This window comes from Anabrus simplex, chromosome 7, assembly GCF_040414725.1.
Source record: "Anabrus simplex isolate iqAnaSimp1 chromosome 7, ASM4041472v1, whole genome shotgun sequence".
Classification (NCBI taxonomy): domain Eukaryota; kingdom Metazoa; phylum Arthropoda; class Insecta; order Orthoptera; family Tettigoniidae; genus Anabrus; species Anabrus simplex.
In genome coordinates, this window is record NC_090271.1 from 90,985,191 (window position 1) to 90,999,640 (window position 14,450).

The following is a 14,450-nucleotide window of genomic DNA, read 5'->3' on the forward strand; positions in this document are numbered from 1 at the left end:
GTAGTTCTTCAGAAGTGTCCTCTAGAAGAGAAAGTTCACACTTCTTACTACAGGTAAAACAAAAATACATCGAAAACAACCCAGTTCAGAAACTTCAAAATTTCCAAGTAGTGACATCTTCTGAGAAACTTGAAAATTAGCACATTAGATAAAGTTCAGACTTCCTCCAGTAGGGGAGTTTCAACTGGCGCAAAGTTTGAATTAGCGGCGTGGAGGTGTACCGCCCGGTACAACAATAATAATAATAATAATAATAATAATAATGAAAAATTCAGTACACCAAAGAATTCTTGGGTACTTCCAAGTGAATTTCTTTTTTCTTTTTGTTCTATAGGGCCAGTATTCTGTTGTAGCCTTGAGCCAAAAGAAGGTACCTTGGCTGTAACTGGTGGACAAGATGATCGGGGACTTGTATGGAACATAGAGTCTGGAGAGATAGTTTTGGAATGCAATGACCATCATGTAAGTTCTAAAAAATATTATTTTATTATCCATCATCATCAGTTGTATCATATTCATTTTTATCTTTTTGTACTTTCCCTTTTCTGTGTTTATCTGATTTTTTTTTCTTATCCTGCATTTCCCACATCAGGACTGAATATTTGTTGAGATGGCCCCTCATTGATTGTTCTTGATGAAACTGGGAAGCAGAAACAAGCTCGTCGGAGGCTGATGAGATGTGGATGTAGAAGAACTGGAATTGATGATAAGATGTGGAGATTGTCCTTATCTTCTCTCCCTGCACTGAATTGGCATTTGTTCATCCTACTATTATTTATTATTAGGTTCGTTACGACCCCTGAGGATCACGAGTGACTTGTTCGGTACGTCTTCTTTCTTCCCAGTACCTCCTCATTCTCTCACTCCTCTTTCTCTCGGCTTCCTTGATCTGAATCTGGATCCTGGTGTCTGTCCATCTGTGACCTTCCACGAGCTTTTTGTATTTGGACCTATCCTGTACTGTCATCAGTGGATATTTTTCCTTTATGCCAATAGTCTCCCAATCTTCTCTGACTTCCTTCATCCACTTATTTCCAGTTAAGCAGGTTGCATTCCATGTTCATCCTACTATATGTTCTATTTCACGTTCCTTTCTTTCTATCTTTGACTTAATTTATCACTTGTTCACTTCTTACCATTACTTATGTATAATGCATACGTGCCAACCCTTCTGATTTACCCGGAAACTTTCCAGGTGTTAACTTGTCTTCTGATTTTCCGATTTATTTTTACTTCTTCCTATTTTTCACCAATATAACCTCCAGTACGGTAAATACTCTTACCCTAGGATAAATTCTCATGTGCTTGTGTAATTTACACAACCTCATTTTCATGCGTATTTATTTGATGCTTTATTTGGCAAGTGTATTGTGTTTCCTGCTCACTAAAGCAGCGTGTGTGTTTTATAGCTGGGAATTCGGGACGGCAGTCATCCTACAAGTGAGAGATACTAGTGCACACTAGTGACTCCGTTGATCAGAACGAAAGAAAGAGTTTGTTACTGTGTGGTTTCCAGCTGTTAACGTCGTTTCTGTGCTTAATTTCGTTGGTATCTCCAAGTGTTCAGAGATACGTATAAAATTCAATTTCCGTTCATTTTAAAAAGAAAGGAAACTATTTTGCGTTTTGTTCCATGTTAGGTTACATTTTCTTGTAATATTTTTTTATTTTCTTAGTTTAAGATTTTAAATTTAATGGTCACTTCGCATAGTAACTGTACATATGTATGCCTTTTATCCTGTCATTTTTTTTCAGCGGAATCGTGGCGCAATATACGTGATGAAATCCAACAATTAAAAAATCTTCCTATTTTGATTTCTAAAAGTTGGCAGGTATGATAATGTAACAGAGCCTCCGTGGCTCAGGCAACAATGTGCTGGGCTTTTACAGCTGGGTTCTGTGGTTCAAAGCCTGGTCACTCTGTGTGAGACTTGTGCTGGACAAAGCAGAGGTGAGACAGGTTTTTCTCTGGGTACTTTGGTTTTCCCTGTCATCTTTCATTTCAGCAGCACTCTCCAATATCATTTCATCTGTCGGTCATTAATCATTGCCCCAGAGGTGTGAAACAGGCTTTGTCAGCCAGCACAATTCCTATTCCTTGCCGGTAGGTGGGGGCTTCATTCATTCCATTCCTGACCCGGTCGAGTGACTGGAAACAGGTTGTGGATTTTTATTCACTTATCTACCGTATAATCCCGAATACCACCTGCACTACTTTTTTGAAAATATTGCTTCTAAAAATTGGGTGCGGGTCTTATTCAAGCCTTTCATTTTGCGGCGTGATACGCATCTTAAGGAATGTCACGTTTTTTAGTGTATTTTAATTTTAAGGGTTGGCACTAGATTCTTCCAACAGCGTTTGTTTGAAAATAACAAGTAGACGTGTGTGTACCATATTGTTCTCTTATGTATTTCATGTGATAATGTTCTATAATATAAATATGTGTAAGACTTTCCTAAAAGTCGGTTGTAGTTTATAAGCTCAGTAAAATTATTTCTAAGTATGGAACAAACCTGAAATCGGAATTCGGCACGCTCGTGGTCGCCATGACTTGGCAGCCGAGCTTGTCAGTGCACGCTCCCCCAGTCTCAAACACACTTTCACTCTTCTTTTACCGTAAGCGCTCGGTGGCAGTCAGTCTACAGTCTCACATTCTTGGAGTGCCGTATGTAAACATGAATTCAACAAAGCGTTTGCAGTGTTTTACTGTAAGTGAAAAACTGAAAGTTATAAAGGAAGCTGAAATTGTCAGAAATCGTGCCGCCGATAGGAAATACAATATAGATTAATTTTGTCTTTGAGATTGGAGAAAGAAGAAAGATTTTCTTTTAAATAGTAGTGGTGATCATAGAACTTTCCGCAGGCAGAGTGCAGAGTTTCCTGAAATAGAAAGGATTCTGCACAAATACATAACAGGAAGGCAGGAATTAGGATACGATGTGTCTAGCAAAATGTGCCAATTAAAAGCATTAGAAAGCGCAAAAGAACTTTCTACACCGGAGTTTAAAGCAAGATGAGGGTGGATTAGAAATTTCTATAAGAGGAATGGACTGAGCATTAGAAGGTGTACCACATTTTCACAGCGTGGTCCTGCTGCCTCTGAAGAAAAGCTGTTTTCCTTCCAATGCCACATAATTCGGTTAAAGAAACTATTTAAAATAGTTTATGTTGGATCCACCTTGTCAATACACTTTTAATGATTGAAAATTATTCATTCATACATGTTTCAGGAACAGTATACATTCCCTTCATCGCTGATGAAAGGTGTACAGTAATGTTATGTATACTTGTACATTTATATACATTTGTATTATACATTTATAATTGCTCTTCAATATGGATCATTATGAAGTTACTGCTTATGAGAGTCAAATTGGATGATAAATTTTGGGTTACATCACCTTTGTCCTTTCAGAGAGCACAGCCGGGCTGAGTGGCTCAGACGGTTAAGGCGCTGGCCTTCTGACCCCAAATTGGCAGGTTCGATCCTGGCTCAGTCCGGTGGTATTTGAAGGTGCTCAAATATGTCAGCCTCGTGTCGGTAGATTTACTGGCACGTAAAAGAACTCCTGCGGGACTAAATTCCGGCACCTCGGCGTCTTCGAAAACCATAAAAGTGGTTAGTGGGACGTAAAGCAAATAATATAAAAATAATAATAATTATTATTGTTATTATTAGAAATTCTTCATTGGAGATTTTTTTTTTAAATTACTCACTCCCATGCCCTAGAATCACACTCAGATCTTGAAGAACTTAGTATTTGTCATCCTGGATGTTTTGTTTTTGTCAAGGCTGGCATCATGTGTTGATTGGTGCTGCATGCTAGCCAAGCTGTAGACCTTGTTTGCTCCCTCAGGTGTATCCAGCTCTTCATACAGTTTATCATAGTGTGCCAATTTTGCTACGACAACTGCTTGCTTTATTGCTGACTTCAGGGACCGCTATCACTGATTGTGTGCTTCAATACAAGATACCAGCCATGTCTTGAAAGTCTCTTTCTTTTCATTACTGTGTCTCTGTACGTCATAAAACCACCACCAGTATATGTTTGTTCCCAGTTTGGTTGTCCTTATTACTTCATGGGATGATGTGTGAATGCTAAGTTGTTCCATACATATGCCACTGATTGACTGAAGTCAACTTCCATTTCATTTAGGGCTTCTACAAGCTTTTGTTTGTACTTGCTGAACTGCCACCACTTGACCCTTTCCACTAGCACTCTTTTCACTCTTCTCTGGTGAATAACATTCATTCGCATATCCAGGACAAGCAGACAATGCTTGAGGGAACCTGATGGAACAACCTTCGCATTTGTCACTAACTTCAGGGCTTGTTGGTGGATCACCCAGTAGTTAATTTGAATTGTATGCCCTCCATTGATATAGGTGATCAGTTGGGATGGTCTCTCCTTAACCCTCGGGACGTCGCGCGAGGCAGTGTAACGTCAGTCGTCGCGTGCGGTGGAAAAGACCGCGCAAGAATTCCATACCGTTTCTGTATTTCAATTTGCTATTTATTTTTGTTTACTCTCTATTTTCATCATTGAATGAAAATGAAAATATTATTTATTTACATTTAAATAGTGCTTTAAAATAATACAATAACTCATGTTACGTTCTATTTAACACACATCAAAAAAACAGTGAAATGGGAAGAACATAGATTCACAAAATTTACAAAAGTAAACTGGTAAAAGAAGTATAGTGCAGTGTACGAGTAATTTACAACTGTCAGTAAAAATATGTACAAAACAAAGTTACAGCAATACAAATGAGGTATACAGTCCAATGGTAAGAGCAAGGCTAAAACAGATAGAGGGGTAACAACGATTAGAGATTTACTGTTCACTAAAGACAATTTATTTGTCATTCTTCATTATATTCGTGAGCTGACTGTGTCCTTAGTTAATAAAACGGTCATCTTCATTTTCTTCATCTTCACCTGCTGTCCCCATACTGCAGGCTTGACAGGTGAAGACAGTGTGCTCCCGGCATATGCACAGAGAGCAGGTAGCACATGAAGTCTTCGTCTTTCTGTTTCCTTTTCCACACCATCAATCAATTTGTTTATCCTATCAACTTCTTCGGAATCCATTTTCACTCACAACACAAGTAAACAGTCAAACAATTCGTGTATACGAATAGTTGAGCATCCAGGGTTAGAAGCAAATTCAACAAACCGGCAGTAGTCGCCCGCAGTCGAAAGCACCGCACACTCACATAAACATCCACAGCGACAACAGAAGAGCAATTAGGGAGCACTACCTGGCTATAAACTCTAGAGGAAGGTTGCGGGGTAGATATGGTGGAGGCAGAAATCTGTTCTGTAACAATCGTAGACAGAGTAACAAAAGAAAAATCGCGACGTCCCAAGGGTTGAAGAAGTGGTTTGCAGCTGCAAGGTCACGTGTTTTAGCATAATCTAGGGTGCAGCGTCCATCTTCATTGTGTGTGCCAAATCCTTGGCTACCATGTTGCTGTTCATAGTCATCTCTTTCTTGTCGTATATGTCCATTGATGTTACTCGAATTGGAATATGTTCCTCTTGCCCACTTGACTCCATGTGGTTGTTAAGTCTGTCCCAAAAGTTGTTCTCATTGTTGGGGCAAGTGGCTTGCAGAGTGTAGCGTGAGATAACTCCACATTTCACTGCACCAGCATCAGTCTTCACTAACATTAAGTGAGGAGATATTATCTGGCAACTTTTCGCTCACCACTACATCAGTACCATTTGGAGCTGACTTATGGCCATTATAAATAAGTTTGAAACCTTCCCCAATGTTTCTTGACTTAGTTCCTTTCCATTTAAGTCTCCTGCTGTGCGGTGTCAGTTTGGCTGTTTTTAAGGACTCTAGCCAGCTAGCGGCTTCTTCAAGTCATGCTGCTGATGTTGAGTGTGCCAAGATGTAATTGGACTCGTTTCTTTAGCCCTGCTCGTCCCTTGATGGGTATAGTGTTGGCTACTGAATGCATGATTCGAAGCAGTGTATCGATTCGTTCAAGTGTCCGAGTGAATCGATTCAGAGGAACGGCGAGCTCACGAAACACGATTCAGCTTTCTCGCAGCGGACAGTGCTGAGTGGCACACTCACTGGACGTTGACGGGGAGCCGAGCTTCCGCTGCAGCGAGACAGTGAATCATGGCACATTGAAAGAATCGTGAACGAGCACGGCTCAGTGAGACATAAGATACACACGGCTCTTTATCGGCACACTGGACACTGGCAGAGAGCCGAGCTTCCGCTGCAGCAAGACATACAGTGAGCCATAGCACACTGAAAGAATCGTAAACGAGCACGGCTCATTGAGACACAAGGTACACACGGCTCCTTATCGGCACACTGGACTCTGGCGGAGAGCCGAGCTTCAGCTGCAGCGCGACATACAGTGAGCCATGGCACACCGAGAGAATTGTATGCAGTCACGGATCAGTGAGACACACACACGGTTCATTATCGGTACACTGGACATTGGCGAGGAACCCAACTTCCTCTGAAGCAATACATACAGAGCCATGGTACACTGAAAGAATTGTATGCTATAATGAACTCGAGCTCAGCTCATTTGAAAGTAATACCCACTTGCATTCACTGTCCTCTTCTTACAGGGAGGTTTAAATAATAGATGGGTTTATTTTCAGTGTTAAAAAGGTAGTCAAAACATAATTCTGACGTAGCTAGTAAGTAGGTAGGCTATTAGGTTATACTATTTATTAGTTTAATGAATCTTAGTATTATAACTTAGTTGACGTTTGACAATTAATTAAACTCGACTCTAGCCTCCCCTATGACTATGAGTCATGTTCATGAAAATTCAAAAGTACCTGTTTTATAATGGGAAGAACAGCTCAGTATTCTCTCAGTTCGTATGTCATACCGTTGCACAAGACTTTAATCATATGTGGACAGTAAGTGAGCTGACTGATGTAATAACTTAACCAACATATGTTGAATGAGAAAACCAGCGGGCTACTATACATCTTGGGTAGCCTATACAAAATATGACGATTTTAAAAAATCCTCAGCTGATAGAAAAATACATATTTTCAAAAATGACTGAGCGAGTTGGACGTGCGGTTAGTATCGCGTAGCTATGCGCTTGCATTCGGGGGATGGTGGGTTTGAATCCCACAGTCAGCAGCCGTTAAGATGGTTTTCCGTAGTTTCCCCATTTTCCCACCAGGAAATGCTGGGACTGTCCCTTAATTAAGGCCATGGCTGCTACCTTCCTAATCCTAGACCTTTCCCATCCTGCGTCGCCGGAAACCTTCGATGTATTTGAGTGGCTAGCATTTTTTCTAAGAAATGAGTTCATAGTATGAAGACCAGATGGCAGCAGCGAGCACTGAATGCTGTTGCTGCTATCTTACCACTACATACTACACAGATGCAGTAGGAGCGGTGACTAATGTGCTGTGAATCGGATCACTGTATCGATTCAGTAACGTGAACGGAATCAAATGAATCGAATGTCCCATCACTAGATAGGTAGCCCTTGCCAGCCCTACATGGAGTACTGTAATGTGTTGTATGTCATTGAAGAGAAGTATGTTAAGACAAACACCAACACCCAGTCCCTGAGCCAGAGGAATTCACCATTTGCAGTCAAAATCCTCAGCCTGGCTGAGAAATGGAACCTGAGGCCCTCTGAACCAACGGCCAATGTGCTGACCGTTTGGCCATGGAGCCAAACAAATAGAATGTTCCTAAATGTAAATACATCTGTTCAAGTAGAGCCAAAGCCTCTCATAGTCTCTTACTGTGAGATAACATTCTTTTGAAATGTTAAATAAAAGTATTAGGATTAAATATGTGTAGTAATCTGAAGTGAAACATGCACATTGAGGAACTAAGATGCAAGGCTTTTACCTTGGATTCATTTGACAGAGTCTACGCAGTCCATGAGTCGAGCCCTCCAAGCCGCTTGCATGTCAGTGGTAAGGCCAGTAATCATACACGGTCTTCCTGCCTTGCAGGCTATGACTGGTGTCAACATGAATAAGTTAGAGAGTTCAAAGAAGAACAGATTGATCAATTAACAAATCACGTTACAAAGTTACAAAACCACTACCATTCATCAAGAGAGAGAGAGAGAGCATGCGTGCGTGTGTGTATGTGTGTGCATGATGAATTTATTGTACATTTTGTAAGTATTCACATACATGTAAATAAAGTAGTTTATCTATGGAGATGGGGACACAAAGGTGTAAGTGGGGCTTGCTCTTCGTTCGTATTCATATTGTGATATCATTTATGGAAAATACATAATTACTGTATTTTACATTGTTTATCTCTTTTATAGGACTCGGTAACACATGTTGAGTTTAACCATGATGGGACCTACGTTGCTACTGGAGACATAAGTGGAACAGTACAAGTCTGGAAACTGGCTACAAAAGCATGTGTGTGGAAAACACAGGTTGGAGATATTGTTGTAAGTATGCCCTTCTGCAGGCAGTTTAGTAATGCAAAACTTTTGTTTATATTGGAAAGCTAGTTACTTCTTTTTTCCAATAGATATAAATCAAATGTTCAGTAAATATGCTAAACAAAGCTACTACTGACTGCCACTAGAACAGCTGCAAAAATTGGGAAAAGTATTTACAGTAAAACCTCATTAATTCAAAGTTGTTGGGACGCAACATGCAATCACCTTGATTCACAGTTTAATTATTACATGTGATGAAAGTCATCCTTTGGTCCGTATTGATTAGTTCTAGTTAAAAGTAGGATTTAATCCACCTTGTTCAATACAACAAACTTTAAAATTGATACATACCATATTTTCTCACATAATTAACGCCCTTGTATAATTTACGCATCCCCAATATTTTTCGGTCCAAAATGGAGAAAAAGAAATGTTCACATATTTGATGGACCCACTTCTTCGAACATCCATCACGCAGTTCTGGATGCTTTTCGAAATAAAGATGTCAGCTACTCAGGTAGCAGCCTACCTATTGCGAAACCGGGCATTCCAAATACCAGGCAACATGCTGTTATCAGCCGGTAGAAAATACCACTGCCACAGATGCCAACTATCACGGATTGTCCGTAATGATTACGGATTTCACTTCGCGATTACGGTCGAAGGGGAAATTATTACGGAAAAGCAACATTGTCATGATAAAAATTAATTTCTACGAATAAAGGAAAGAAGTAAAAAAGTTCAATCCCTTAGAGCATTACTGGTCGATCCTCCTCGTTTCAATGTTTGTAAGTTGGCAACTAAACATATTTGGCAGTTATTTGGTCGTCACTTCCTTTTGTTTTCCGCGAGCGTTGTAAAATCACGGCCAGCTACATAGATATACGCTGCTCTCTTAGCTAGAATGACGCGGGAATGACGCATCAAGTCGGCCGTGAGGTAGGCTCTACTCCTTCCTGCTCCTTGCTCTGCTGTTCTTCAGTGCGCGCATTCGGCTCTCTGTCTGTTGTGTGCGTAGAACGAGTGATATATTTAGCGCATTTCAATTCTAATTATCCTAGTCGTTGATTCGAAAAGAAGTGATTGGTTTTGTGAAATGAAGCGGAGCAATTGTCAAATTACATCTTCTTCTAAGAAGACAGCAGTTTTACAGAAATATCGAGACGGTTACACAAAGGAATGGCCATGCCTACTTGCTTCACGTGTTAGTGAAAACCATGTGTTCTGCAATGTGTGTTTGTGTGATTTCTCTGTTGCTCACGGTGGACAAGATGATTGCAGAAGACACATAGAATCCAAGAAACATCACACATACGGTGAATCAAAATTACGAAACCAGCCTGTTTCATCGTTCTTTGTAAAAATTAATGAAACTGCAGTGACAAATGCTGAATTGCTGTTCACATCATTTCTTTTGGAGCATAATATTCCATTATCAGGTTCAGACCATGCTGGAAATTTGTTTAGATCAATGTTGCCCGATTCTAAAATATCTCAGAAATATAGTTGTGCAAGAACTAAAACCTCTGCTTTAGTTCAATACACAAATCTGAGGCAAAAAAGGAAATAAGTGAACTTTTGCGAAGAACGCCTTTTTCTTTGGCTAGTGATGGTAGTACGGATTCAAATGCAGTTAAACTTTATCCTATAGTTGTCTCTTTCTTTAATGCTCAGAGAGGCCAAATATCAACTCTTCTATTGTCATTGTTAGAGTACCGACAATACAGGTGAGGGAATTTTCTCTGTTATTAATAGTGAATTGTCTTCTTTAGCCATTCCATGGGAAAATTGCATTTCATCTGACAATACATACACAATGATAGGGCCAAATAAAGGTGTTGCCAAATTTGTGAAGGACAGGCATTTTTCTGTTTATGTCCTGGGTTGTTAATGTCATCTCATACACATCTGTGCACAGAAAGCAGCAGCCCAATTACCAGACAATGTAGAGAACTTTTTGGTTCAGTTATATTAATTACTATCTTGATAATAATAAGAGTTCTAAAAGCCAAAACACGTTGAAAGTTTATCAGGCTGTTTGTGGCACAGAGGGTCACAAAATTTTGAAATATGTTAGTACCTGTTGGCTCTTGCTTTTTCAGTCTATTGATAGAGTTCTTAAGCAGTGGGAAGCTTTAACACTCATGTTTTGTAGTGAGACCCACACACAAAATTGTTTTGCTACTTTCTTCAGAGTACACTTCCTGTTTTTAACTCAGTGAATATATTTCTGCAACAAGATGCTCCAGCCATACATCTTCTTAGGACGAAACTTACTGGTCTTTTAACTGACATATTGGTCAGATTTGTTCAGCCATGTTCTATTCAGTCAGAATCTACCTCCCTTTTGAGTGTTGAATTCAAGAGGAGGAAATACCAGAAAGCCAGTGAGGACTTGGTAATTGGAGCAAAACCTAGGGCATACTTGAAAGATAATGACTGTGATGAAGAGATGTTTTATAATTCTGTAACAAAGTTTTATATGGCAAGAAATTTCCCCTTGATAATGAACTTCTTCATCATGCTGAAGTTGTAGACATCTGTCTCAGAATGAAGGTTTCCTATTCTTCCGTTGAATATTTTGTTCGAAGATTCCCAACTTTGTTCAAGGAAAATGAACATGACAAACTGAAGAGGAATTTTCAGTTTACCTGTGTGATACTTTCCCTAAATATATTGTACATTGACCTAACATTGATGTGAAATGGTTCAACATTGCAGAGCTTGAAAATAAAAGTGGACAAATTAAGTATAAAACATTAAATAATGTTGTATTTGCAGTACTAATTGTACCTCATCATAACTCTCCCACAAAAAGAGTTTTCAGTGTTGTTAGAAAAAATCAGACAGAATTCAGCCCTACATTAAGTACATCTACACTGAAATCGCTTATGGTTCTGAAGACGAAGATGTCATCTCAGGGGGAAGTATGTTTCAAGAAAACCTACACTGAAAAGCAGCTGCTGGGTGTGAAGCAAGCTACAAAGAATGTTTTATCACAGAACTAACAGGTAATGAGCAAATTTTATTGTGTAATATGATTATAATTTAGAATAGATTGCTGTAGGAAAGGGCAAACGGGGTGCTTTGGATTTGACTCATAAACGTTTTTCGGGGGGGGGATTACTGATAACACACTTCAAAGGTTGGCACCTCTGCACTGCACTAGTTCAGTGAGAGAATCAGCGCAGAAGTGACTAGTGACGCTATTCAAATCTGGTACAAACATATTTTATGGGACATGCGTTTTCTGTGATCTCAGAATTGTTTGTTAGTCCACCGTGAGCAAGTATTTGAGTAATAGTGCATCATATAAACTCACGGTTTACTCCGAAACATATGGGAATAGGGCAGTGGGCCACAAGTATTCAGTGTCGAATACAACGTTCACTACCTTGGTACTTTGGTGACAGAAAAGTGCACTTCAAGCGACCAACAAGTCTCGCAAAGCATTTCGCGGACCGAAAAGTGGCAAGTTTCTGAAAGTAGGGGAGAATCTGCTTAAATGTACGATTTTGTTACACAACATTGGATATGCCGTTTCTCACGAAATGCTGTGTTTTAAAGGATGAGAAATAGCTGCTGTTCATGGAATCAGTGTTTCGGATTTGAATATTAACCGAGGCTTCATTAATTTTATGAAGAGAAATGGACTTTCTCTTTGACGCAGAACAACATTATGCTATAAAATGCTGAATGATTTCAACCAGAAAGTAATTGATTTTCATCACTTTGTGATTGAGAAGCGTAAAGTGAAGGAATATTTGCTCTCCCGAATAGGAACCACAGGTCAGATGCCAGTCAGTTTCCGTATGCCACAAAGTCGAACAATCGATAAGAAAGAGACATCGAGTGTTATTGTACACACTACTGGAAGCGAAAAAGAACGATGTACTGCAATGCTTGCTGTAACAGGTGATAGCAGAAAGCTTGCACCTTATGTTGTTCTAAAATGAACAACAATGCCTAAAGTAAAATTTCCTTGAGGGATCCACGTTCGTATCCAAGAAAAGGGGTAGATGGACACGTCACTCGTAGAAGATAGGATATGAATGGTTTGGGGAAATATAGCAGGGGTCCCTCCTTTGATGCCCGTCCCGTCCGTTCCTTTTTTTTTTTTTTTTTCTTTTTTTGGTATGTCAATATTTCATGTTACAAATCTCATGTTATGGTCCGTATTGAAATGTACTTAAAGTCAAATAATAATACTAGAGTATTAGTATTATTAAAATTTGACTTTATGTCAATATTACACGAATTGTACTGTTATTAGTACATGTTTATTTTACTTCAGGCCGTATTGTCAGCTCGTAACGGGAAGAATATTTTCCAGTGTCGGTACTTCAAACCCACATGTCCAGCTTACCTGATGTACCCTATTTGACATTTCAGAAAGAATCTTACATCGGTATTTTACGCCAAATGATGATTAACCTCAAATGAGTTGAACGAATTGCGTGTATATTAAATTTGATGTATCTATTAAATGTAAATACAGTAAAACCTCGTTAAGACATTTCTGCAGGGGACAACAAAAATGAACAAGTTAAGCGAGAAAATGTACTACTGAATATACGAATAAAAACTATCCAACAGGGATATGGAAACACTCAATATGACTTTTTCTGACATGAAGGCATTTTACGTTGTGTATCTGCGGGTGCATTGGAAACTATATCTACCATTTCTCAAGATGAGAGGAAAGTATGAAAAGGTGTGAAAAACATGAGAGAACAAATATGAAAATCTTTTCTGCTGGGGTTTATAAAATAACAAGTACATAAAACAGTGTGAAAAACACCAAACAACAAATATGAAAACATATGTACGGGGACCTATAAAAATATCCAAGTATTATTGCATCACACTTATTTCTAAAACAAATGTTAGTAGAAGCCTTTTATTTTGGAGCAGTGGATTATAAAACATTATTTTCTGGTCACATTCTTAGACAATAAATTGGAGGTTATATTCGGTCATGTGCGACTGCAACAGAAAAGAATGACTTTGGCCGTCATTTTGAAAAACTTCGATCAAGTGAAATCAATCGAGTTAAAACTCGAAGGCGCGAGTTCAACGTTTGTGACCTCCCGGGCGTAAAGATGCGGATGCCAGTCCACTTTCTGAAAGATTTTTATGCTGTATTCATTAGAAAGGAATTTCTCTTCTTCCGTATCCATGCCTAGGCTATCACAAGACAAATATGTACCACGCTAGTCAATTTCACACGATTATGTTCCTAAACCAGATATAGGCTACAGTATCACAAGAGAAAACTTCACTGTACCACTCAACACAAAATAAATTTCCAACTTTTGAATGAAATACAAGCACAGATAGGCTCACTTTTTCCGTAATCACGCAACTGTGGCGACGGCTTTTACCTAAGTTGTAAATCACATTTCTTTCACAAGGGATAACAAATAACATTTTCAGGGCTAGGAAAAATGTGATCGTACTCGTAGTAAGCAGTAATAGTGAAAATTCGTGATGCAATATGTTTGTTTCTATGTTCGTAATCCTGATATAGGCTACTGTATCGCACGACAAATATTTGCTACACTTCACTGTAACACTCAACACAAAATAAATTTCTAAGTCCTGAATGGAATGCAAAATACAAGCACAAGTAGACTCACTGTGTTATTCAGCAATCTTCTGCTAACCGGCAAACAAAATTGAACATTCCTGAGGCTAAAGGCCACCACACACAGAAAGCTAAGCTACGCTACACTATGCTACGCTAAGCAATGCCAAGCTGTGGTGTGCTATGACACGAATAAAAAGCTAAGCTAAACTATGCTAGGCAGCACTTTTATTGTCTCACTGTTGTAAATAATCAATTACTCTCTCTGCACTACTGATCGGTGGCATGATTTTTTTTTCGAAGGGGTTCGACTGGCTGAGATTGTGTAGGTGTGTGGGCGGACGGAACAGATTATGAATCAGATATATGTGATAAGGAGTGTAGGTTATCACATTCCGGACTCTCACGTTCATCTGGGTGGCTACTTCAGTTACC

General features: G+C 39.2%; 1 protein-coding gene across 4 annotated transcripts in view; it reads left to right on the forward strand.

Annotated features, from left to right (window-relative positions):
* The window catches only part of LOC136877281 (angio-associated migratory cell protein), a 104,578-nt gene that overhangs the window by 31,451 nt on the left and 58,677 nt on the right, over positions 1–14,450 (forward strand). For all 4 annotated transcript variants that reach the window (XM_067151199.2, XM_067151200.2, XM_067151201.2 and 1 more), the window contains exons 3-4: positions 335–462; positions 8,303–8,434. In XM_067151199.2, the coding sequence (XP_067007300.2) occupies positions 335–462; positions 8,303–8,434 (260 nt within the window). The remainder of the gene's footprint in view (positions 1–334; positions 463–8,302; positions 8,435–14,450) is intronic.